The sequence below is a fragment of the Heterocephalus glaber genome, unplaced genomic scaffold (assembly GCF_053883595.1).
Source record: "Heterocephalus glaber isolate CG9 unplaced genomic scaffold, H.glaber_assembly_v1.0 deba00001004, whole genome shotgun sequence".
NCBI lineage: Eukaryota > Metazoa > Chordata > Mammalia > Rodentia > Bathyergidae > Heterocephalus > Heterocephalus glaber.
Genome location: NW_028258179.1, coordinates 3334042 through 3359227, shown reverse-complemented (window position 1 = coordinate 3359227; position 25186 = coordinate 3334042). Strand labels below are relative to the sequence as shown.

Genomic DNA, 25186 nt, shown 5'->3' with positions numbered 1-25186 from the left:
TTGCTAATGCTCTTCTTTTTTGCCTCTCCTTCTTTCTTCTTCATGGAAAGAATGATCCATATCACTTCACATAGGCTTGGAGCCAGATTTGTGTTTTTCTTTTAGACATCTCAGTATCCTCAGGTTGGCACTAAGAAGGGAGCAGAAAGACCCAATCATATTGGTATTTTTGTGACTATCTCAGAAATAAAGCTTCAAATCAAATACTCTGTGCTTGACGTTTGCATTTTGGTATTTTACTAAGATAATAATGCTATAATAAACCAAGCAAAATGGTTACTTGAACTGTGCTTTTTATTTTCCTGTGCATCCGGGGAATCCTATTATGACTGTATATTGACTCCAGTTTGTAGTGACTCAGTAGGATGTTTGGGGGCTTTTTTGCAGGTGTTATCTGTGCCGAGGATTTTAGTTGGCTGGAGTGACATCTAATTTAATGGCTGTAACACAACATATCTGCTCTAGAAATTTGCCATTCCATGTCAGGTCAGCGAAGCTTCATTTTTAGCCTAAAACAAGTTGTTCTTTCCATTTCTATTTTAAGAAGTTTGAAAATGGTTGGGCTAAGTACGAATAAAGAACTATAAAAATAAATGTCTTAAATTAAACTGCAAAGAAATGTGTACTGTTTCTCCTAGAGTTATGATTTTAACCAGATTATGACACAAGTGAGATAAGTACTCAGTATCAGTACCTTTATAAAAAAGAGGTGGAGCTTTTGAACTTCAAGTTTCATAGCCAAAGCATGCATGTCAGGAGACCTAGGTAAAAGCACTGTATTTTTGTGTTTTAGGCAACCTTTTCCTGCACCTGCGAGGACCAGTACATGGGTACTTTCTGCGAAGAATTTGATGCCTGCCGCAGGAAACCCTGCAAGAATGAGGCAAGCTGTGTTGATGCAAATGAAAAGCAGGAGGGGAGCAATTTCACTTGCCTTTGCCTTCCCGGTATGTTTTACATAGCTGAAAGTGTCTATTTCTCTGTAGAGTATATGCTTCTTAATTAAGGATGCTTAAGCAATACTGTATCCATCTGAGACAGGTGCCTGCGATATCTACTCGACTCATCAGTGTGTGTGTAGTCAGGGAAGGGGAGAAGGAGGTTCTCATGAGGATGCTCCTGCCCTCCAGTTTGCCGTCTGATGTCAGGATGCTCCTATTTTAGCCTTCCACTAGTTTTGTTCTGGGAAAATAAAATTCTTGGTCAAATAGAGGCCTGGAATTTTCACAAAAAATTCTGCAACTCTGTACTGAGTATGGGCTGGGACTGTGTTGGGTGATTATGTCAAGTAATTTAAGGAAAATCTAGGATAAAATACCCAAGTCATATAGAGGCACCTAATCGTTCTGTTTATGTTAATTCCTCTGTTACTGTACGTTCGTTAGCCTGGTACCCTGTTCTCCGCAGTGGGGCATGTCATTAGCACTCTGAGATTCGTATGTGGTATTCTGGAATGTTATATGAGACTTTGAAATCCTCCAAGCATGTTGAATGGCTCTGAAGAACAGCAGTGGCCAGTGTGCCTGCCCGCAGACTTTCAGGGTCTGCTGATCATCTCGATCGACTCCCTGCTCAGCCACGTGGACTACAGACCCTTCAGGAGCAGGAAGGGTATTTTACCAGCAAACATTTTGATATAGGTGAATTTCCAGTGCAGCTTGAAAGTAGACAAGTTACTCCTATTTCATTACCAAATAATGCGCACAACTCACCTCACCTTTCCTCTTTCCATCTCATCCTCTTGCCAACTTCTGCTTCTGGGTGGGGACTGGGAAGAAACAGAAGCTGAGGATGGAGAAGGAGATGGGATGAAGTGGGAGATGTAAAGATTAGGTATTCACTGTGAGAAATGAGACCTAATAATATAGAAGTTTATAAATGAAAAGATGAGACCACTTCATTCCTTTATGCCCATCCAAACTTGATAAATTCATAGTGATGGGTTAATAGTTTGGAATATTCTTTCCAGACGTGTGTGTGTGTGTGTGTGTGTGCACATGCACATGCACAAGAGCATCTCTCTTGCAGGTATATTAAGTATTTTCAACATGTTTTAAAAAGTAATTATAGCATATGTATTTCCTATAACTTGCTTTTAAGATGTTATTTCCTGGTAGATCACAGATATCCTTTCATGTCAGTTACATGTGGACCAACTTCGTGCATTTGGACAGTATGTAGTGTATCTTTTACATTTGTGTCTTCTGCAGTTGTGTATTCAGATCCACCACGGATCTGACTGCCCACCTGGCATCTCCATTTAGATGTCCCAGGCTGCCTTAAGCTCAGTCATCCCAAATCTGAATTAATTGTGCCTCTGAGCTCACCAATGTATCTTCCAATGTTCCATCCACTTCTAAGCCAGACATTTACAAGTCATCCTAGATGTTCTCCAGCCACATTCTACTTCTAGTGTTCCCTATTATGTCACCTAAAAACCTCTCAGATCCAGCACCGTCCCTGCTGCTGGTCCTAGGCTTCCTGTCTTTGTCCTCTACCTGTTCTATTGAGTAACCTTCCAGTTTCTCCATCCACTCTTGACCCTACTCATACTGTAACTAGAGCGATCATGCTGAAGTGAGCACGGGGTTCCTACATGTGTGCCCTTGTCCCCTCTGTTCTCCACATGGCTGCAGTTGGTCACTTCCCAGTAAAATCTGATGTACGTGCTTTCTTCCTTAAACTTCTCATTTCTCTTTGGATGAAGACCAAAATATATGGTTTTATTCTCTGCGATATCTCTCTTGGCTGCTCTATCTCATCTCAGTGTCTTTCTTGCTCTGAGTTCTACCCACCCTGACCTTTGCCTCTTGTTTTAGTTACTTTTCTCATTGCTGAGACAAAATACCCAACACTCACAGTTAATGGAAGAAAGGTTTATTTAGCTCAGTTTGTAGAGGTTTCAGACCATCATTGGCTGGCTTCACAGCAGGGTGGCATGACAGACAGGCATCACAGAGGAGAAACAGTTCATGGTGGGGAGAAGGTAGCAGAGCAAGTGAGGGATGGTCACAGGTCTTTCTGTCCCTTATATCTTATCCAGACTACTTAGGGTGGGTAGCACTCACACCCTTAATGCCCCTGAGCCTAGTGTTGCACCATGACTCAAACTCAGCATCACACACTCTAGACCCAGGCACTTCTGAAAAGCCCCACCTATGACCACATGAGGCGTTGAGAGGGACATCTAGACACAAGCCGTAGTACCTCCCGATAGCCTGAGCTCCCTTCTGTCACAGAGCCCACCCTCGCTTCTGTGTGCCTGGTTAATTAACTGCCAGATCTGTGTCAGACCTTTGTTAAATGTCCCTGTTTCTCAGGAAGTCTTGGCTAAATGCTTAAAGATACAAACCTCCCTCTATTTTTCTCTGTTGTAACCTTGTCTTCTTTTCCTGCATAGGTCTTATCTGTTTCCTGTACACATTTACATGTGTGGTTCTTTCATTACTGCCTGTCTTTTCTACCAGAGTTAAGCCCCACAGGAGCAGAGCCAGCATCAGTATTGTTCATCACTGAATCCCTCAGTGTCTGACAAACTGTGGACGCTCTGTCAGTGTGTGGGTGAATTACTGAAAGCCTATAAATGCATGCTGATGTTTCAAACCATTTCTCTCTTGATGGATCTTTAAGATGTTTTCAATTTCTCACTTATAAGTAATGCTAGAATGAATAAAAACTCCGGTTGACATAGGTTGACCATTGCTAATTCAAATATTCAAAATCAGAAATATTCCAAAATCTGAAACTCTTTTGAGTGTCATGTCAGTGCAGTTTAGATTTTGGATTTTTGGAATTAGGATGTCCAATCAATAATTTCTATGCAAATATTCCAAAAATCTGAATACCGTCATCATCTAAAATACTTTTAATCCCAAGCATGTGGATAAAGGATATTCAACCTACAGTCTCATTTAGAGCTAGTAATTGGAAGCTTTCACTCTTTGCACTGGTTTGATATTTTGGTCAGGCCTGTTTTCTAAGAAAATTTCTCTGCTAAAAATACAGTCTCACATACATGGAATTAGAATGATATTAATTCTTGGTTTGTGAACAAGGAGTAGGTTTGGGGAATTGCAATTATATGAAAGTTATTTTAGTTCAGAAAGCTTTCATCTTTTCCACACATGACCTGTTTTATATAGTCACTAAGTACCAGTTAACCACAACAGAGCAGGGGTTGTATCTTTGACACTCGTCACATGGTCATGAGACCATCCCCCTCTTACCCATCCTATCCAGAAGGAATGATCACTCTGAATCTTGATCAACCCTTTGTTTTCCTTTTTGTGGTTTTAATATTTACATATTTTTACTAGAAGCACTTATATTTATTTTAATGGTTTTCACTTTTTAAAAAATGGTATCATGCATAAATCATATTATATTAACATACTTGGAATTCTCTAGTACTCTTTTGCTTAGTACACTTCACTAACACATAGCCAAACTGTTAAGAGTTCATTCTTTTTGTTGCTATACAGAATTCCATTCATCTATTCTGCTGTGGACGGGGACTGATATGCATTCTTACATGTTTTCTGGTGTGTATGTGCTACAGCATGTGTTTTTCTTGTGCTGGAGGATGCTTTCAGTATAGACCTAGAAGTGAACGTAAGATACACTGGGACCTATGTGATCGATCAATTATAGGGCAGCTTGTTAAATTATTTTCCAAAGGAGTTGCACTAATATTGTACTCCCAAGTGCAAGGTGTAAATGATGCTGTAGATTCACATCATTTTTAACATTTGGTAATATCAGAATTGTTAATGTTAGCCAACTACATAGGTACAAAAAAAGTATCTAGTTGTGCTTGTGTTTTGCTGATGGTAATGATACTGAACTCCTCTTCATGTGTGTTAGTCACTCACGTTCCCCGCCTATGTAAGATCTGTTTTTCCATTTTTGTCCATATTGTGTGTGTTGTTACGGTTTATTTGTAAGCATTCTCCAATTTTGATGCTAATCATTGTTAGTTATATGAATTATAAATAATTTCTCCAAGTTTTTAGTTTGTCTTTTGACTTCAAGGAGTTGTGGGGTTTTTTGCGGTACCGGGGATTGAACTCAGGACCTTGCACTTGCCAGGCAGGCACAGTGCCACTGAGCTACATCCCTGGCCCTTCCAGGAGTTTTTTGATGAATAATCATTCTTGTTATATTCCTCAAACTTTTGCTTTTGTAATTAATTCATTTTATGTCCTATTTAAGACAATGTTTTCCTGCTTGAAGATCTGAAAGATGTCTGATATTTTCCACTAAGTACTTAAAACTTTTGTTTTCCACCAAAGCCTTTAATCAGTATGAATTTCAGTTTTGTTTATATAGCACAAGAAAGAGATCCAATTTCATATTTTAACATAACTTTACTTCTTGTTCAGAAATATTTCATTTCTATAAATACATAGTATATGAAACTTCTCTCCTTCTTCAACACTACTGGCAGAATGTGGAATGGCTAGATACCTCAAATATTTTTAACTTTGTCTGTTTTCATCTCAACATTTCTGTACGCCGATGGATTAACTATTGATTTAGGATGTCCAGAAGCATACTTAATTATTTATGATTATTATTAGGGAAAATAATTTTACCTTCATCAACTAAGATTTACCATTTCTGTTAATATGTTTGGGTTCCCATATAAGGATATAGGATTCTCCTTGACCTCATAATAGCAACAGTGGTAAAATTAGTCCAGTAACTTTCGATGTCAGGGCACAGGGTTGTTTTACAAGTCTATGAATTTTGATAATTCTACTTACACCCAGGGACAGTTTTGTAAGTGCTGGTAAAATTATGAGAATTGTGCTGGAATCTAAATGTTGGCAAATTGATCTTGATTTACAAAATGGTCCTCTTTTATTTCTTCTGTTAAAACAACCATACTATTTTATAGTACCACACTTATAAATCGTAGTAAGTTATTGCTTTAATAATCTACTTTTTAATGGTAGTTCTGCTATTTTCTGAGTATTATATATTAAAAGCTACCTAATTTTCATGAAATGCTGTGAGACTTTATTTTAGATCTACGTGACTTTGTGGATTGTTCATAGCTTAAATATGTTTAAAAATAATAGAAATGCTCTCCACACTGACAGTCACATTATGGTGCTTTCTGAGTTGCCTCTGGAAGGTGTATTGCTTGCTTTGTGATGTCTACCTGTGAAAAACATCCCTCCATGTGAAAGGAGTTCTTTTTGGTTGAGAGGCATTTCAAAGCATCCGTAGAGCCCTAGGAGCTACTTAAAATCTCTTCTGCTTCCCTTCAATTTGTAGCATCCTCATCTGCTTTTTTGCCTCCTACTTTGCCCCAAGGTGGCTGCACATGGCTGGGGTCTCAGCCACTCCTCTTGTATCAGGATCTCCGTGACTTCCAGCAGCTTCCCCTCATTGCCTTTTGACAGAAGTGGGTCCACAGGATTCCCCAACATCATCACATCCCCACTCAACCCCTAGGCTCCGTTCTTCCCTACCCTGGAGGCCAAATCCTGATCTGAGAGAAGAGAGATTACAGCAATGTTGCCCAGGCACCTTCATGCTCTCTCTTTGCTCATCTGCCCATGACTTGGTCCTGCAGTTCTCTTGAAAAGGTTTCTTTTTTGTCAGTTCCAAGTCTCTGTAGGACCCCTTTCCCCCATTTCTCTTTCTCCCTTGAAGCTTCTAGATCTACCTCTCAATAAGCATCTTATTGTAGTCATCACACACACACACACACACACACACACGCTCACACACACACACTCACACACACAACTAATGTTCGTTGAGTGCTCAGCCAGGTCTCTGCTCCATTCCTTCCAAGGGTAACCTTAGCATGCCTCTGAGTTAATCACTCTGGATTATACCAGTTTCATACATGGGAAAACTGAGACTTGGGGAAGTTGGGCCACTTGGCTAAGGATATTGGAGACCACTAGGCCACTTTGCAAAAACATATAAATCCCCAAACCTCTGGGAGGATAATTTCTGCTTGTGTCTTAGTCTGAGACTCAGGAGATGACTCAGGAGGACGACACCCTGGATAGGTGGCTGTCACTGATGTTGCTGAAGGGAAAAGGAGAAGGAGGAGGGTCCTATGTGGTGTTTTAGGGCAGTGGCCTCTTTACTTTCTCTGCATGCCATTTGTCAGAATCCAGTCACTGTGTCCCTACAGACTCCATCGAGGAAGAGGGAGCAAGTAGTGAGTGCCTTTTGCTGTCTGTACCCTGCCAGGTGCCTTATGCTGGCCTCTGAAGCGCATGCTATTGATCGTCTTACTATATTCCCTTTCTGGCCATGCACCCACATGGAGTGCTGGGCTCTTTCCTGTGACCCATGTGTGATTCACTGCTGTGCTGACATTGTAGCTTTTTCATGTTCAATGCCTCTCTTCTTAAGAGAAGACATATTAGACAATTCTACCCCAAAGTGGAGGCCTGTTTGCTTAAAATGAGGATTTTTCTACTTCATTTAGTTCCAAATGTCCTTGAAAAAAATTATTTTTCTCTACGAAAACTGTATTTCCTTCATGAAATAATTATTTGCAAATTGATTAACGTCAACTAATTGACCTCTGAAGCAATAGATGTGTGCATTAGACCTTCACAGTGGGAAGGATGTATTCTCTTTGGAAATTTATCCCACTGTGCTTTGATGATATTACAAGTTTAATCATGCAAAATTATCTTGTTTGAAGAATGAGTTAATCTAAACTAGGTTCTTGTTACCAGAGAACAAAAATGGCCAAGAAAGTCTTTGCTTAATGATGTTGTTGTCTTAATGCAATGCTTATTTCAGCTGAGAAGAGATCATCTTTTTTTTTTTTTTTAGGTTAATGCAGTATTTTATTTATCCTGTCCATTAACTCACATTTGAAAACATTTTCAATATTTAATTGAATTTTAAGAGATCAACTTTCATATTTTTACATCTTAATACTGGGTATTAATAAAAGCAATAGTCAATATAATTATGGTTAAAATTATTCTGTTAAAAACTTAGAAATAAATGCTTGATGTTGGTATGTTTACACACAACTCAATTTTTGGTGTAAGGTTATTTGTTTGCAATAAAAAACATTTGGTTTACTTCATTAATAGGAATATCTCTGAACGCTGGGATGGACTCCTCTTGGTATTTCTTCTGCTGTTGATTTTTAGCATAGTGATCTGTGATTGTATGGATGGAGTTGAGGGGAGAGGCGCTCATCGTGTTAATTCCAAATAAGAGTACATAACCAATTATTATAGTAATAAGGAGGTAGACAGGCAATGCAACCGCCCAGTACTTTTGAGGCCAATAGTTTAAGCCTAAGGAGTGTAGCCAAGATTCAGGAATGAAAGCCCACACAAGATAAAGTATGAAGCCAAATTGAGAGTTTAAGAAAAGTACAAAGCCATAAATCGCTCTTTCTGGCAATGGTGACGGTGAATTTTCCACCATTTTCCCCGTGGCTTTGGACAGTCTGCCCTGGGGTGCGGGCGGTACTTGACCGTGGGTGCTGCGTAGGTCGATGCGGGCCTTTTCGACCCCTCCACCACCTCAGCGGAGAGTTCTCTGCGCAAGCGTCAGCCTGGGGCACGCAGTAGGGGGTTGCAGCAGAACCGAGGGGGCGGCCGAGGCGAGACAATCGCCCCCCGCCCAGACTCTGGAGCAGCGTGACGCTCAAGAGATCATTTCTTCATAATTGAAAATATTGTTTTCAGCGAAGAATATGCAGCTTCAAATCTGTTATTTTGATATTTTTGCTTTAATTTCAATGTCAAGTGTCACTATAAAATGTAATGGAGAAATTGTGACTACAGTGGACCCTCAAGTTACGGCCAGCCTGATATATGAACAACTTGGGTGAATTAGGTTAATGGAAGATTCATCTACCTCTTATTGTCTATAGCGTATACCCAGGTAAGCATCCACATCTCAGCTGTATTGACTTACAATCAACTTGAGTTACAACCAGCTCTCAGGAACGGATCGAGTTTGTAAGTCAAGGGTCCACTGTATAAGGGATTGGGTTTTGAGTTAATTCAGCCAAAAACTCTCCTTTAATTTGTGTTTTGATTTTAATTATAATTACTTGGAAGCAGGAGATGATTTTTTATTGTGTATTTTAAAAAATTATAATTTTTTTTATTTTTTTCATTTATTGGTACATTTTAGGTATGCAATACAGTTACATTCATCGTTGGGCTCTTGTACCTTTACATGATGTACGTTAGTTCTTATTTTTTCCCTATTTCCCTGCCCTCCCTTCACCCCCTCCACTCCTCCCTATTTATAGAGACTTTGTTTCCATTTTTTCCTGTTCCCATATTTTTTTCTTTTACCTTCTTTCCTTTCTCCTACCCTTCCCACTTCCCCAACTCCTTTAGACCTTTTCTTCTTATTTCACATGATCAATTATATCTTTTGAACCCTATTTACACTTTTAGTATTTCACACCAGAGAAACTATTCGGTATTTACACATGTGTGTCCTGTTTATTTCACTTAAAAGTATGACCTCAATGTGCATCCATTTAGCTATAAATGTCTCTAGTTTCTCATTCATTATGGCTGAGTAGTACTCCATTTTATAGAAAAACCACATCTTCTTTATCCAGTCTCCAGTTGATGGGCACTTGGACTGTTTCCAAGCTTTAGCTATTACAAACTGTGCCGCCATAAACATGGGTGCACATATATTGCTGTGGTATGATTCTTTTAATTCTTTTGGAAAGATACCCAGAAGAGGGACAGCTAGGTCAAATGGGACCTCTAGTCCTAGTTATTCTGGGTATCTGCATATTGATTTCTACAGTGGTTGCACCACTGTGCATTCCCACCAACAGTGGAGAAGGGTTCCTTTCTCCCCACAGCCCCACCAGCATTTGTTATTGGTTGATTTCTTGATAGCAGCCATTCTTTCTGGGGTGAGGTGGAATCTCAGTGTTGTTTTCATCTTCATCTCTCAAATGACCAGTGATGTTGAACATTTTTTCATGTATTTATTTGCTGCTTTTACTTGTTTGTCTGAGAAATATCTGTTCATTTCAGTTGCCCAGTTTTGAATTGGGTTTTTAGATTTGTGGGGTCTGAGTTTTTTGAGTTCTTTATATATTCTAGATAGTAGACCTTTGTCTGAGGAACAGCTGGTAAATTTTTTTTCCCACATTGTAGGTTGTCTCTTAGCTCTATTGGTGGTTTTTCTTGCAATGCAGAAGTTTTTTTTTAATAAGACGAGATCCTAGTTGTTGATTCTTTTTTTTTTTTTGGTACTGGGGATTGAACTCGGGTCCTTGTGCTTGAGCAGCATGCGGCAAAACCACTGAGCTAAATCCCCGGCCTAGTTGTTGATTCTTTGTGCAAGTTCCCGTGCTACTGAGGATTTGTTCATAAAATCTTTTCCTATGCCAATGTCTTTGAGAGTTCTACCTAACTTACCTTCCAGTAAGTTTAGTGTTTCTGTTTTAATATTTAGATCTTTAATCCACTTTGATTTTAGTTTAGTGCATGGTGAAAGATATGGGTCTAGTTTTAATCTTTGGCAGGTTGAAATCCAGTTTTTCCAACACCATTTATTAAAGAGGCTATCTTTCCTGCAGTGAGGGTGTTTGGCTCCTTTGTTGAGGATGAGTTAGCTGAGTATGTCTGGAGTTGTTTCTGTATCTTCTAATCTATCCCATTGATCCTCAGGTATGTTTCTTTGCCAGTACCATGCTGCTTTTATCACAGTGGCTTTGCAGTATAGTTTCAAGTTGGGGATTGTGATACTCCCTGCCATGTCTCCGTTGCCTATAATTGCTTTTGGTATTCTAGATCTCTTCTGGTTCCAAAAGAATTTTTGGATTATTTTCTCTAGTTCTGTGAAATATACAGTTAGGATTTCAATCTGGATTGGATTTAATCTGTATAGCAGTTTTAGAAGTATGGCCATTTTCACTATATTGGTTCTTCCTACCCAGGAATAAGGGATGTCTATTCATTTTCTTGTATCCTCTTTGATCTCTTTTTTCAAAGTGCTTTAGTTTTCAGTGTAGAGGTCTTTTGTCTCCTTTGTTAGGTTGATTTTTAGATATTTCATTTTTTTGGATGCTATTGTGAAAGGAATTGTTTCCTTAATTTCTCTCTCAGTGAGTCTATTATTTGTGTACGAGAAGGCTACTGATTTTTGAGCGTTTACCTTGTATCTAGCTACTCTACTGAATCTTTCAATTGTCTAGAGGTATTTCGGCAGAATTTTTGGGGTCTTCTATGTAGAGTATCATATTGTCAGCAAATAATGACCGTTTAACTTCTTCCTTTCCTATTTTTATTCCTTTCTCTTTTCTAATTGCTATGGCTAATGTTGCCAGAACTATATTGAACAGAAGTGGTGATAGTGGACATCCTTCTCTTGTTTCTGATTTTAGTGTGAAGGTTTTCAGTTTTTGACCATTTAGTATGATGTTGGCTGTTGGTTTTTCATAGATAGCTTCTATTAGTTTGAGATAAGACCATCTATTCCAATTTTCTATAGGTTTTTTTTTTTTTTATCATGAATGGGTGTTGGATTTTGTTGAATGCTTTTTCTGCATCTATTGAGATGATCATATGGTTTTTGTCCTTGACTCTGTTAATATAGTATATTATATTTATTGATTTACGTATGTTGAACCATCCTTGCATCCCTGGGATAAATCCGACTTGGTCAGGGTGTATGATCTTCTTGATGCTGCTCTGTATTCTGTTTGCTAGTATCTTATTGAGGTCTTTTGCATCTATGTTCATTAGGGAGATTGGCCGGTAGTTCTCTTTTTTGGTAGGGTCTTTCCCTGGTTTTGGAATCAAAGTAACATTTGCTTCCAGGAATGAATTTGGAAGTATTGCTTCCCTTTCAATTTCATTGAAGAGTTTAAAGAGTAGTGGCAATAAATCTTCTCTAAATGTCTTGTAGAATTCAGCAGTGAAGCCATCAGAACCTGGGATTTTCTTTGTTGGTAAAGTTTTAATTACATTTTCAATTTCACTGATTGTAATTGGGGTGTTTAGACTTTTTATATCTTCTTTGTTCAACTTTGGTAATTCATATGTATCTAGGAACTTGTCCATTTCTTCTATGTTTTCCATTTTATTAGAGTATAGGTTCTTGAAGTAGGTATTGATGATCCTCTGAATTTCTGCTGGATCTGTTGTGACTTCACCTTTTTAATTCCTAATTGCATGGATTTGGGCCTTTTCTTTCCTTTTTTTGATAAGGTTGGCTAAGGGTTTTTTGATTTTTATTTATTCTTTAAAAACGCCAACTCTTCAATTTGTTGATGTTTTGTATCATTCTCTTAGTTTCCATTGCATCGATTTCTGCTCTGATCTTTATAATTTCCTTCCTTGTATGAGCTTTGGGTTTGTGTCACTCTTCTTTTTCTAGGAGCTTAAGGTTCAGCATTAGCTTGTTTATTTGAGCTTACTCTGTTTTCCTAGTATGGGCATTTACTGGTATGAATTTCCCTCATAGAAGTGGTTTCATTGTGTCCCATAGATTCCTGTATGTTGAATTGGCATTATCATTTAATTGTAGAAACTGTCTAATTTCTTCTTTAATTTTCTCTGTGACCCATTGGTTGTTCAGGAGAGTGTTATTCAATTTCCATGTGTTTGTGCAGTTCTTGCAGTTTCTTATGCTGTTGATCTCCAGTTTAATTGCACTATGATCTGATAATATACAGGGGATAACTTCAGTTCCTTTGCATTTAGTTAAACATGTTCAATGAGCTAGCATGTGGTCTATTTTGGAGAATGACCCATATGCAGCTGAAAAGAATGTGAATTCTGATTTTATGGGGTGGAACACTCTGTAGACATCTATTAAGTCCGTTTCTTCAAAAGCTTGGTTCAGTTCTATTATTTTGTTGTTGATTTTTTTGTCTAGATGATCTATTTGTGTCAGTGGGATATTCAGGTCCCCACTAATATTGTATTAGTGCTTATTTGGCTTTTCATGTCCCTTAATGTTTGTTTTGTATAGTTGGGGGCATTAGTATTTGGTACACATATATTTATGATTATCATCGCTTCCTCTTGGATTGTTCCCTTTACAAGGATGTAGTGGTCTTCTTTGTCTCTCTTAATTAATTTTGGTTTGAAATTTACTTTGTCTGCAAATAAGATAGCTACCTCCACTTTTTTCTGGGCTGCTGTCACGTGGAGAACTGTTTTCCATCTTTTTACTTTCAGTCTATGAATTTCTTTGTGAACTCAGTGTGTTTCTTGTATACAGCATATTGTTCGATTTTGCTTCTTAATCCATTCTGCCAGTCTATTTCTTTTGATTGGTGAGTTGAGGCCATTAACATTGATGATTATAACTGATATGCATTGGCTTATCCTTGTCATGTTATTTTCCTGTTGTTGGCTCTTTTATTTTTTATTTCCCCCCTCTCCCTTTAATTTTGTGACTTGCCTGGTGGATTTGCTTTGTTGGGCCTTATGGAGTTGTGACCATCATTTTATTTTTCTAGGATTTTGTTTAGAATTGTTTGGAGTGCTGGTTTGGTATTCATGAAAATTCTCAGGTGTTCTTTGTTGTGGAAGTATCTTATTTCCCCATCAATTTTGAAAGATAATATTGTAGGATATATCAGTCTAGGTTGGAGGTAGTGTTCTTTTAGGGGTTGAAATACCTCACTCCAGGCTGTCCTGGACTTGAAGATTTGTGTTGAAAGATCTGCTGTGATTCTGATGGGCTTCCCTTTGTATATGATTTGTTTCTTTTCTCTAACTGCTTGTAGTATTTTGTCCTTCTGTTGGGTTTCTGGAATCTTTTTTTTTTTTTTTTTGGTATCAGAGATCGAACTCAGGTCCTTGCTCTTGCGCAGCAGGTGGCAAAACCACTGAGCTAAATCCCCGGCCCATGCAGTCTTAACTATTATATGCCTATATGTAGATTTTTTTTGATCAAGGCTAGTTGGAGTCCTATATGTCTCTCTCATCTGTATGTCAAATTCTTTCGCTCTGTTTGGGAAGTTTTCTGTCATTAATTTTGTGAACAGTTTTTTTACGTCATTTGTACTTTATGGATTGCTATCAATCTTACATTATTCTTTGTACCATCTAGGAGCTGCTGGATCAATTACTCCTGGTCCCATACTAATTTTTTTTTCTTTTTTAAAAACTAATTTTATTGGTACATTTTAGGTATTCAATATAATGACATTCATCATTGGAAATTTGCACCTTTACATAATCTCTCTTGGTTCTTATCTTTCACCCTGACCAGCCCTCCCTTCAACCCGTCCATTCCTCCCTATTTATAAGATTTTGTTCCTATTTTTCCATTTTCTCGTATTAATTCCATTCCCTTCTTTCCTTTCCCCTACCCTACCACTTCCTCTTCCCCTTTGTCCCTTTTCTACCTATTTCATATTATCTGTTATACCTTTTAGTCCTTATTTACACTTTCAGTTTCTCACACTAGAGGAACTATTTGGTATTTACATATGTCCTATTTATTTCACTTAAGAGTATCACCTCAATGTGCATCCATTTAGCTATGTCTCGAATTTCTCAATTTTTATGGCTGAGTAGTACTCCATTTTATTAAAAAAACACATTTTCTTTATCTAGTCTCCAGTTGGTGGGCAATTGGGCTGCTTCCAAGTTTTAGCTATTTCAAATTGTGTTCCTATGAACATGGGTGCATATATCACTGTGGTATGATTCTTTTAATTCTTTGGGGAAGATACCCAGCAGGGGAATAGCTGGGTCAAATGGGACTTCCAGTCCTAGTTCTTTGAGGTATCTCCATACTGATTTCCACAGTGGTTGCACCAGTCTACACTCCCACCAGCAGTGGAGCAGTGTTCCTCTTTCCCCACAGACCTGCCAGCATTTGTTATTGGTTAATTTCATGATAACAACCATTCTTTCTGGAGTGAGGTGGAATCTCAGCATTGTTTTCATTTGCATCTCTCGAATGACCAGTGATGTTGAACATTTTTTCATGTATTTATTTGCTATTTCTACTTTCTTGTGTGAGAAATGTATGTTCATTTCAGATGCCCATTTTTGGATTGGGTCTTTAAATTTGGGAGGTCTGATTTTTTAAAGCTCTTTATAGATACTAGACAGTAGACCTTTGTCTGAGGAAAAGCAGATGAAGATTTTTTTGCACATTGTGGGTTGTCTCTTCACACTGCTGGTGGTTTCTCTTGCTGTGCAGAAGCCTTTTAATAAGAAGAGATCCCACTTGTTGATTGTTTGTGCTAGTTCACGGGCAACTGAGGTTTTGTTCATAAAATCTTTTCCTACTCCGATGTCTACAAGAGTTCTACCTAACCTCTGTTCCAACTGGTTCAGAGTTTCTATTTTAATCTTTAGATCTTTAATCCATTTCGATTTTAGTTTAGTGCATGGCGAGAGATACAGGTCTAGTTTTAATCTTTGGCAAGGTGAAGCCCAATTTTTCCAGCACCATTTATTAAAGAGGCTATCTTTCCTCCAGTGAGGGTGTTTGGCTCCTTTATCGAAGATGAGATGGCTGAGTGTTTCTGGCATTGTTTCTGCATCTTCTAATCTGTTCCACTGGTCCTCAAGTCTTTTTTTTTGCCAGTACCATGCTGTTTTGATCACAGTAGCTTTGTAGTAGAGTTGCAGGTTGGGGATTGGGATACCCCCTGCCATGTCTCTGTTACCTAGAATTGCTTTTGCTATTCTGGGTCTCTTCTTGTTCCAAATGAATTTTTGGATTGTTTTCTCAAGGTCCGTGAAGTATGCTGCTGGGATCTCAATTGGAATTGCATTGAATCTATATAGCAGTTTTGGAAGTATGGCCATTTTCACTCTATTAATCCTTCCTACCCAGGAGCAGGGGATGTCTGTCCATTTTCTGATATCATCTTCAATCTCTCCTTTCAGAGTGCTATAGTTTTCAGAGAAGAGGTCTTTGATTTTTTTCGTTAGATTGATTCCTAGGTATTTCAGTTTTTTGGATGCTATTGTGAAAAGAATTATTTGCCCTATTTCTCTCTCAGTGAGTCTGTCATTGGTGTAGAGGAAAGCTATTGATTTTTGTGTGTTGACCTTGTAACCAGCTACTTGACTGAATTTGGTTATTAAGTCTAGAAGACTTTTGGTGGAGTTCTTGGGGTCTTCTATATAGAGTATCATGTCATCTGCAAATAATGACAATTTGACTTCTTCATTACCTATCTTTATTCCTTTTATTTCTTTCTTTTGTGTAATTGCCGTGGCTAATGTTTCCAAAACTATATTGAACAAGAGTGGTGATAGTGAACATCCTTGTCTTGTTCCTGATTTTAGTATGAAGGATTTCAGTTTTTGACCATTTAGTATGATATTGGCTGTTTTTTTCATAGTTGGCTTCTATCAGTTTGAGGTAGAGACCATCTATTCCAATTTTTTGTAGAGTTTTTATCATAAATACATGTTGGATTTTGTCAAATGCTTTTTCTGTGTCTATGGAGATAATCATATGGTTTTTGTCCTTGGCTCTATTGATATAGTGTATTACATTGATTGATTTGCATATATTGAACCATCCCTGCATCCCTGGGATGAATCCCACTTGATCAGGGTGTATGATCTTCTTGATGATCTTCTGCATTCTGTTTGCCAGTATCTTATTAAGGATTTTTGCATCTGTGTTCCTTAGTGAGATTGGCCTATAGTTCTCCTTTTCAGTTGGGTCTTTCTCTGCTTTGGGGATCAAGGTGATACTTGCTTCCAGGAATGAATTTGGGAGTATTGCTTCCCTTTCAATTTCATTGAAGATTTTAAACAGTAGTGGCAGTAGTTTCTCTCTAAATGTCTTGTAGAATTCAGCAGTGAAGCCATCAGGGCCTGAGTTTTTCTTAGTTGATAAGTTTTAAATTACATTTTCAATTTCATTGGTTGATATTGGGTTGTTTAGAATTTTTAGGTGCTCTTCATTCAACTTTGGTAATTCATATGTATCTAGGAATCTGTCCATTTCTTCTGTGTTTTCCATCTTATCGGCATATAGGTTTTGGAAGTAGGTATTGATGATCCTCTGTATTTCTGGTGGTTCTGTTGTAATTTCACCCTTTTCAGTCCTAATTGCATGGATTTGGGCCTTTTTTTCCCTTTTCTGATAAGGTTGGCTAAGGGTTTGTCAATTTTGTTGATTCTTTCGAAGAACCAACTCTTGGCTTCAGTGATTTTTTTGTATCATTCTCTTAGTCTCCAGTGCATTGATTTCTCCTCTGATCTTTATAATTTCCTCCCTTGTATGCGCTTTGGGGTTGTCTTGCTCTTCTTTTTCTAGAAGCTTGAGGTTCAGCATCAGGTTGTTTAATTGGGCTCATTCTGTTTTCCTAATGTGCGTATTCACTGCTATGAATTTCCCTCATAAGACTGCTTTCATTGTGTCCCATAGATTCTGATATGTTTTATTGTCATTTAATTGAAGGAGCTGTCTGATTTCTTCTTTAATTTCCTCTGTGACCCATTGGTTATTCAGAAGTGTGTTGTTCAATTTCCACGTGTTTATGAAATTTTTCCAGTTTCTTTTGCTATGGATCTCCAATTTCATTGCACTATGGTCTGATAATATACAGGGGATAACTTCAATTCCTTTGCACTTACTTAAACATGTTCTATGTGTTAGTATGTGGTCTGTTTTGGAGAATGACCCATGTGCAGCTGAGAAGAATGTGTATTCTGATTTTGTGGGGTGGAAGACTCTGTAAGCATCTGTTTAATTCATTTGTTCAAGAGTTCGATTGAGTTCTAGTATTTCATTACTTATTTTTAGTCTTGTTGACCTATCTATTTGTGACAGTGGGGTGTTGAGGTCCCCCACTACAATTGTATTAGTGCGTATATGACTTTTCATGTCCGTTAGTATTTGTTTTATATAGTTGGGTGCACTAGGGTTTGGTCCATAGATATTTATGATTGTCACCTCCTCCTCTTGGATTGTTCCCTTTATAAGGATGTGGTGTTCTTCTTCATCTCTCTTAATCAGTGTTGGTTTGAAACCTACTTGATCTGCCAAGAGGATAGCTACTCCTGCTTTTTTTTGGGTTCCTGTCACATGGAATATTGTTTTCCACCCTTTAACTTTCAGTCTATGAGTTTCCTTTTGAATTAAGTGTGTTTCTTGTATGCAGCATATTGTTGGATTTTGGTTCTTGACCCATTCTGCCAGTCTATTTCTTTTGATTGGTGAATTGAGACCATTAACATTGATGGTTATAACTGAAATGTATTGACTTGTCATTGCCATGACGTTTTCTTTTTGTTGGGTTCTCCCCCTTCACATTTAATTTCTTATCATGCCAGATGGGTTCATTCTGCTTTGCTTCCTGGGGTTGTGATCCTCAATGTCTGTTCCTAGGATATTGTGTAAAATTGTTTGGAATGCTGGTTTGGTATTCATGAAGTTCCTAAGGTGCTCTTTGTCATGAAAGTATCTTATTTCTCCATCAATTTTGAAAGATAATTTTGCAGGATACATCAATCTGGGTTGGAGGCTGTTTTCTTTTAGGGCTTGGAAAATGTCACTCCAAGGTCTTCTTGCCTTGATGGTTTGTGTTGAGAAGTCTGCTGTGATTCTGATGGGCTTTCCTTTGTATGTGATTTATTTCTTTTCTCTAACTGCTTGTAGAACTTTTTTATTCTGTTGAGTTTCTGGAATGTTAACAATTATATGTCTATGGGTAGATTTTTTTTTTGATCAAGGCTATTTGGAGTCCTATATGCCTCACTTATCTGTATGTCCAGTTCTTTTCCCCTGCTTGGGAAGTTTTCTGCCATTATTTCTGTGAAGAGATTTTTTTATGTCATCTGCACTCTCTCCTGTTTCTTCATTGAGCCCAGTCAATCTTATGTTATTCTTTTTTGCATCATCTAGCAGCTGCTGGATTGATTTCTCATGTTCCCTTATAATTTTGAAGCAATTTTTCTTTTCCTGGTCACTAATTGCAATCTTATCTTGTATATCTGAAATTCTGTCCTCACATTGGCTCATTCTGCTGTATAGACTTTCAATGGAGTTTTTCATGTCCTGGAAATCTATTTGCATCTGTTTTATGGATTCCATTTGTTTCTTCTGTTGGGATTCCATCATGTTCCTGAGCTCCTCTCTAGAGCTGTTAATCATGTCTTGCACTAGGAGCACAATTTCTCCTGTTATCCGAGAAATTATTTCTGCTTTCATTTTTTTCCAGATCCCCTTTTGTTGCCAGTTCAGTGGGTCCAAGTGGTTGTGTATCAGAATATTCCATCTCATTTCTCTTTGGGGTTGCTGTAGGTGATCTGGAAGTGTGGTTTTGAGACTTATTTACGTGTTTTCTCATTTCAGCTGGGGGGGTGGGGGGTGCTGTTGGTGTCCGTGTGGCTCACCTCCTCTATGCTGGGAGAGGTGGGACAGGGGCTGGGAGTGGCGGAAGGGATGGTGGCCCAAAAGCCCTTTCCTCTGGGCTGGGAGCAGCGGGAGGGATGGTGGCTGGGAAGCCCCTTCCTCTGGACCAGGAGCAGTGGGATGGCGGTTCAGAAGCCCCTACCTCTGGGCTGGGAGTGGCGGGACAGAAGGCAGCCCAAAAGCCCTTTCCTCTGGGCCAGGAATGGCGGGTCAGACGGCAGCCCAAAAGCCCTTTCCTCTGGGCTGGGTGTGACAGGAAGGATGGTGGCCCAAAAGCCTTTAATTTTTTATTAACACATATTTGAGGTATATAATTACTATATAACTACAGTACATTCATCATGGGGGATGTGTCCATCTTGATTCTTTTTTCTTGTTGCTTTTTTGGTCTCCTTCCTCTTCCTTCCCTCCAAGTCTTCTTCTCCTCCACATTTGCAAAAGCTCTATTTCCATTTGTTTCTTTCAATTCTTTTTTTTTTTGTTTACATCCCTTTTCCTTTCCTTCCTTCTCCTCATTTCTTGTACCCTTCACATTTGAACAAGTTCTTCCTACTTCCTAATATCTCTTCCCCATTTTACTCCTTATTTATACTTTGAATTTCTCACACAAATGAAGTATGCAATATTTAAACTCGTATCCCTGATTTGTTTCACTTAAGAGTATGGTCTTTCACTTAAGAGTATGGAGGCATCTATTTACCTAAAAATGCCTCAAGTTTATCTTTCTTTATGGCAGAGTAGTACTGCAATGTTTATATATACTGTACCACATTTTCTTTATCCATTCATATGTTGATGGATGTGTAGGCTGCTTCCAAATTTAGCTATTATGAGTTGTGCTGCTAAAAACATGGGTACCATGTATCACTGTAATATGATATTTTTAATTCTTTTGGGAAGATACCTAGAAAGGGAACAGTTGGATCAAATGGAACCCGTGTTTTAGTTTTTTGAGAAATTTCCATACTGATTTCCGTAGTGGTTGTACCAATTTGCACTCCAACCAACAATGGAGAAGGGTTCCTTTTATCCACACAGCCTTGTCATCATTTGTTATTGGTTTATTTCTTGATGATAGCCATTCTTTCTGGAGTGAGATGAAATCTTAGTATTCTTTAATTTGCATTTCTCAAATGGACAGTGATGTTGAGCATTTTTTCATGTAAGAATTGGCCATTTGCACTTCTTCATCTGAGAAGTGTCCATTTCAGATGCACATTTTAAAATTGGGTCTTCAATTTGTGGGGTCAAATTTTTTTGAGTTCTTTATGTATTCTTGATATTACTCTTCTGTCTGAGGAGTAGCTGAAAATTTTTTTTTCCATTTTGTAGGTTGTGTCTCTTCACTCTGTTGGTAGTTTCCTTTAGTGTGCAGAAACTTTTTAACCTGATCTGATCCCATTTATTGATTCTTTGTAATATTTCATGTGAAACTGGGGTTTTGTTTATAGTCTTTGCCTACACCTATCTTCCAGAGTTTTTATTCTATCTTGTAGCGGATTAAGTGTTTCTGTTTTAATGTTTAGATCTTTGATCTATTTTGGTTTTAATTTAGTGCATGGTGAGAGATATGGATTTAGGGTCAGTCTCTGGCATGTGGAAAGCCAGTTTTTCCAGTATCATTTGTTAAAGTGGCTATCTTTCCTCCAGTGAAGGTGTTTGGCCACTTTGTCAAAGATAAGGTGGCTGAGTGTGCCTGGCATTGTTTCTGCATCTTCTGTTCCACTGATCTACAAGTCTGTTTTTTTTTTTTTTTGCCAATATCATGCTGTTTCTATCACTATAGCTTTGTAGTATAACTTCAAATCAGGGATTGTGATGCCTCATGCCTTGCCTTTGTTGTCCAGAATTTCTATTGCTATTCTAGGTCTCTTTTGGTTCCATATGAACTTTAGGATTTTTTCCTCTGGTTCTGTGAGGAATGCTCTTGGTGTTTTGATTGGGATTACATTAAATCTGTATAGCAATTTTGGAAGTGTGGTCCTTTTGATTATATTGAGTCTGTCTGTCCAGGAAGAGGGGAGATCTTTCCATTTTCTGATCATTTTCATCTTCTTTGGTTTCCTTTTTTCAGAGCACAATAATTTCAAAGTTTCAGATCTTACATTAAGATTTTTTTTTTTTTTTGGTACTGGGGATTGAATTCAGGTCCTTGTGCTTGGGAGGCAGGTGGTGGAACCACTGAGCTAAATCCCTGGCCCCAGATTAAGATTTTTGATAAGAGATAATTTTAAAATTACTAAAACATAGAGAAAAGTGTTATATATGTCTGAACAATATAAATGAATTATAGATGATGGTCAATAGAATATTTATTTTGGAAGGCAAAATTTTTAGCAAATGAGATTAATATTTTCCTGTCTGGCAATGTTTCCAAAAAATAGGAGATTATCAACAGTGTCAAATACTCCAGGAGAACTTAAAAGGTGGTTATTGAGTTTGATAACATGGTCTACTTAAGTCATTCTTTCTCCATTACTTTGGCTGTTTCCGAAGTTTTGAGGTGCCTTCAAAAGGCTACAAAGACAGATGCGATGGGGGAGGGTATCTAGAAGTACCTAAACACTCTGAAAGGCAAAGCCAGATTTTGTCACGGTCACAGCAACTTGATTTTTCTGTGGCTGGGTAGCTATCACTCCTTAGAGTGACACTGGTTGTCAGTGATAAAGGGAACAGGATATAGACAGAACATAAGAACAAATGAGCAACAAATATCCACTGCTGTAAAGGTAAGTTTACTGGCAAAATTAATGTGAGGAACTGAACCACAGAAAAGTCTGTGTGACGATTCCTTCTGTGTGTCAACTTAACTATCTTGTATGACCAGACATATGGTTGACCACTTTCTTGGGTGTGACTGTGAATGTTTCTGGATGAGAATGACACTGGAGTTGGTAGACTGAGCAAAGCAGATTACCCTCCTTTGTGTCGCTGAGCTTCCTCCAAGCCACTGCAGAGGCAAATAGAACTGAACTGCTAAGTAGGAGGAAACTGCTCCTACCCAATGCCGATCTAGATGTTGATGTTCTCCTGCCTTTGGACTTGAACTGAAATATTGGCTCTTCTTGGATCTTGAGCCTGCCACCATTTGGACCAGAACTTAGACCACTGCTTCTCCATCATACCAATCCCTGTATCTTGAACGTTATAGACATACAGTGCACGAGTAAGTTCAATTTTAACTTCTTTAATTGGGATTTATTTTATGAAACCCTTCTAATTTCAAGAATGTAATTTTTCCCTCAAAGGAGCAATTTCCTTTTCTGAAAAGAATGGCTGTGATACATGTTCAGAACTACCACTGCCAAAATATTATTAGCATTATGCAAAGCATTTTTCAACTTCAAAGCACATTGTTCTGACTAATTGAAGATTTCAGCCTATTTTAAAAAACTCATCATATCTGAGGCAAGGGGAACATCACATACATTCCCATCTCAGCTTTACCTTTGAAATGCTGACTTAGTAAGCATTAGTGCTTTGGAACTGTGGGTTTGAAGTGGGTCACTTCCTCCTGGAAACAAATCCTGATTACAATTTGCTGTGAGTCCTCATCCCCAGCCCCATCAACTCAAGAACTGCATGCATTAGCTGACCAGAGTGGAGTTTCTAAAAAGTGGGTTAGTGCAGAGTTTCCAACTGGAGGAAACCTCAGAACTTGCCTCTATGTGTGAACCTTGGTGACTGAGACACTTGTCCAGATCACAAAGCTCATGGGAGAAACAGATTCAGGCCCTGAGTCACAGTCTGTTTTCCTTTCCTTTCCTTTCCTTTCCTTCCCTCCCTCCCTCTTTCTTTCCCTCTCTCTTCCTTTCTTTTTATTTTTTGCATTAAAATATTAATAGTTTTCCACTTTTCCATTAGTTGTGAATGGAGTGGATGGTATGAACAGCTCTGATGGCTCATGAATGTGCTGTCACTCTGATGTCGCTCATCCTCTCTCAGGACCAGAAACAACACCAATTGTGACTAAAGGGGACACAATCAAAACTGTAACTTGGCATGCAGGAGCTACACTCTAGCTTTTCCCACTTATTGGTTTTGTTCTATTTTGCGATCCTTTCAACCTTTTAAAAATTCTTTTGGGTTTGTTCACATTTAAAGTAAAGGTTGTTGTAGGGATTGTTCATTCATTCACCCAACAGTTATTTACTAGATGTCTGTTACGTGTCAGGTGTTTTTCTGGGTGCTGAGAAAACAACAGTGAATGAAGCAGTCCCTGTTCTCATGGAGGTCATATTTTAGTGAGAAAGAAGAATAAACAATGTGTGAAAATGTGTGTTCTTTGTTGTGTGCATACGTGTGTGTGTGTGTGTGTGTGTGTTAGGGTTTAAATCTAAAATTCTTCCCAAAGTCACATATGTTCAGAGGTGAGGCTTTGGAAAATGATTGGTCCATGGGGGCACTACATTTATCAGTATGTTAATTTATTGATGAGTTCATAGCTGAATGTGCTGTTAGGGGGCTAATGGCCTGGTCGGAAGAGGCCATCACTGGCGTGTGTGACCTGGAAGGGTATGTTCTTGTTCCTACCTCTGGATGCCATGGGCTGAGCAGCTTTCCTCTACCATGTCCTTCCCTATGCCATTTCTGCCTCGGAGCCAGACAACCATAAACTGAACCCACTAAAACTGTGAGCCAAAATAAACTTCTCTTCCTTTAAATTGAAGGTGTGGGATATTTTGTTCCAGTGACAAGAAAGCGACAAATACAGTATATATGTTTGCACATATGTGTATGTGTGTAGTCAATAGAAAGAATCAGGCAGAGATCCATGCTATGAAGAAAGATAAAACAGAGCAAAGAGATAAAGATAAATAAGAGTAGGAATATACATAGGGGGATTAAGTAAAGCCTCCTAGGAGGGAAATATTGATGAAGAGGTATGAGTAAAATAAAGAAGACTCAACTTCCAGGTAAAGGGAATAACACATATGTTATGTTCTGAGTGTTTGTGTCCTTAAAAGTTCATATGTTGGCACAAAGTCACTGGAGTATGGTATTAGAAGGTGGAGCCTTTGGGAATGATTAGATCACAGGGATGGAGCCCTAGTGAATGGAAGAGACATCCTTGTAAACGAGGCCCCAGAGAGCTACATTCCCCTTCTGCTGTGTGATGACACATCAAAGGCACTGCCTATGAGGAGCAAGGCCTCACCAGCCCCTGAATCTGCCAGCACTTTGATCTTGAACTTCCCTGCCTTGAGATCCATGAGCAGTACTTTGTGTTGTTTATACATTCCCAGCCTAAAGTATTTTGTTTTAGCAGCCTGAGTGGGCAAAGATAACAGGAAAGGCCCTGAGGAAAGAATATGCTTGGCATGTTTGAGGAGCAGGAGCACAGATCCTGGGAGAAGCAGGGATGATGTGGCAGCTAGGGCAGAAGCTGGGCCAGGCCTTGAGGATGGACAAGGGTTTTATCCTGAGAGAGCCAGGAGCTGTGGAGGGCATGGGCTGGGGTGGGCCCTCTCATTTCCCTGTTGAAAGGTTTGCCTGGAACCTGGGAAAGAATAAGCAGAGAGAGGCATGCTGGGAAGCCAAGCAGAAGGCCATTGGCTATCCATGAAAGAGGCATGGCAGCTGGACCACTGTGGTGCGGAAGTGGTGGGAAGTATTTGATCAGGGCAGCAGCTGAAGGTAGGGCTGGTAACACTTGCTGGTGAGCTGGGTGTGAGGCATGAGTGGCAGTGAAGAGTTTTGGGTAAATTCAAAGATATTTTTAAAAAATTACCGTCATTGAGATATCATCCACATACCATTGAAGTGTACAATCCAGTGTCCTTCAGTATCTTCTCAGAGTTGCTCAGGCATCATCACAATCAATTTTAGAACATTTTGTTAC

General features: G+C 38.7%; 1 protein-coding gene and 1 pseudogene across 3 annotated transcripts in view; one reads left to right on the top strand and one right to left on the bottom strand.

Moving 5' to 3' along the window:
- Window positions 1–25186, top strand: part of Dner (delta/notch like EGF repeat containing) — a 314710-nt gene that overhangs the window by 183818 nt on the left and 105706 nt on the right. For all 3 annotated transcript variants that reach the window (XM_087209350.1, XM_087209349.1, XM_004868010.3), the window contains exon 6: window positions 794–947. In XM_087209350.1, coding sequence (XP_087065476.1) covers window positions 794–947 — 154 coding nt within the window. The remainder of the gene's footprint in view (window positions 1–793; window positions 948–25186) is intronic.
- Window positions 8023–8445, bottom strand: LOC101719010 (phosphatidylinositol N-acetylglucosaminyltransferase subunit P pseudogene; annotated as a pseudogene).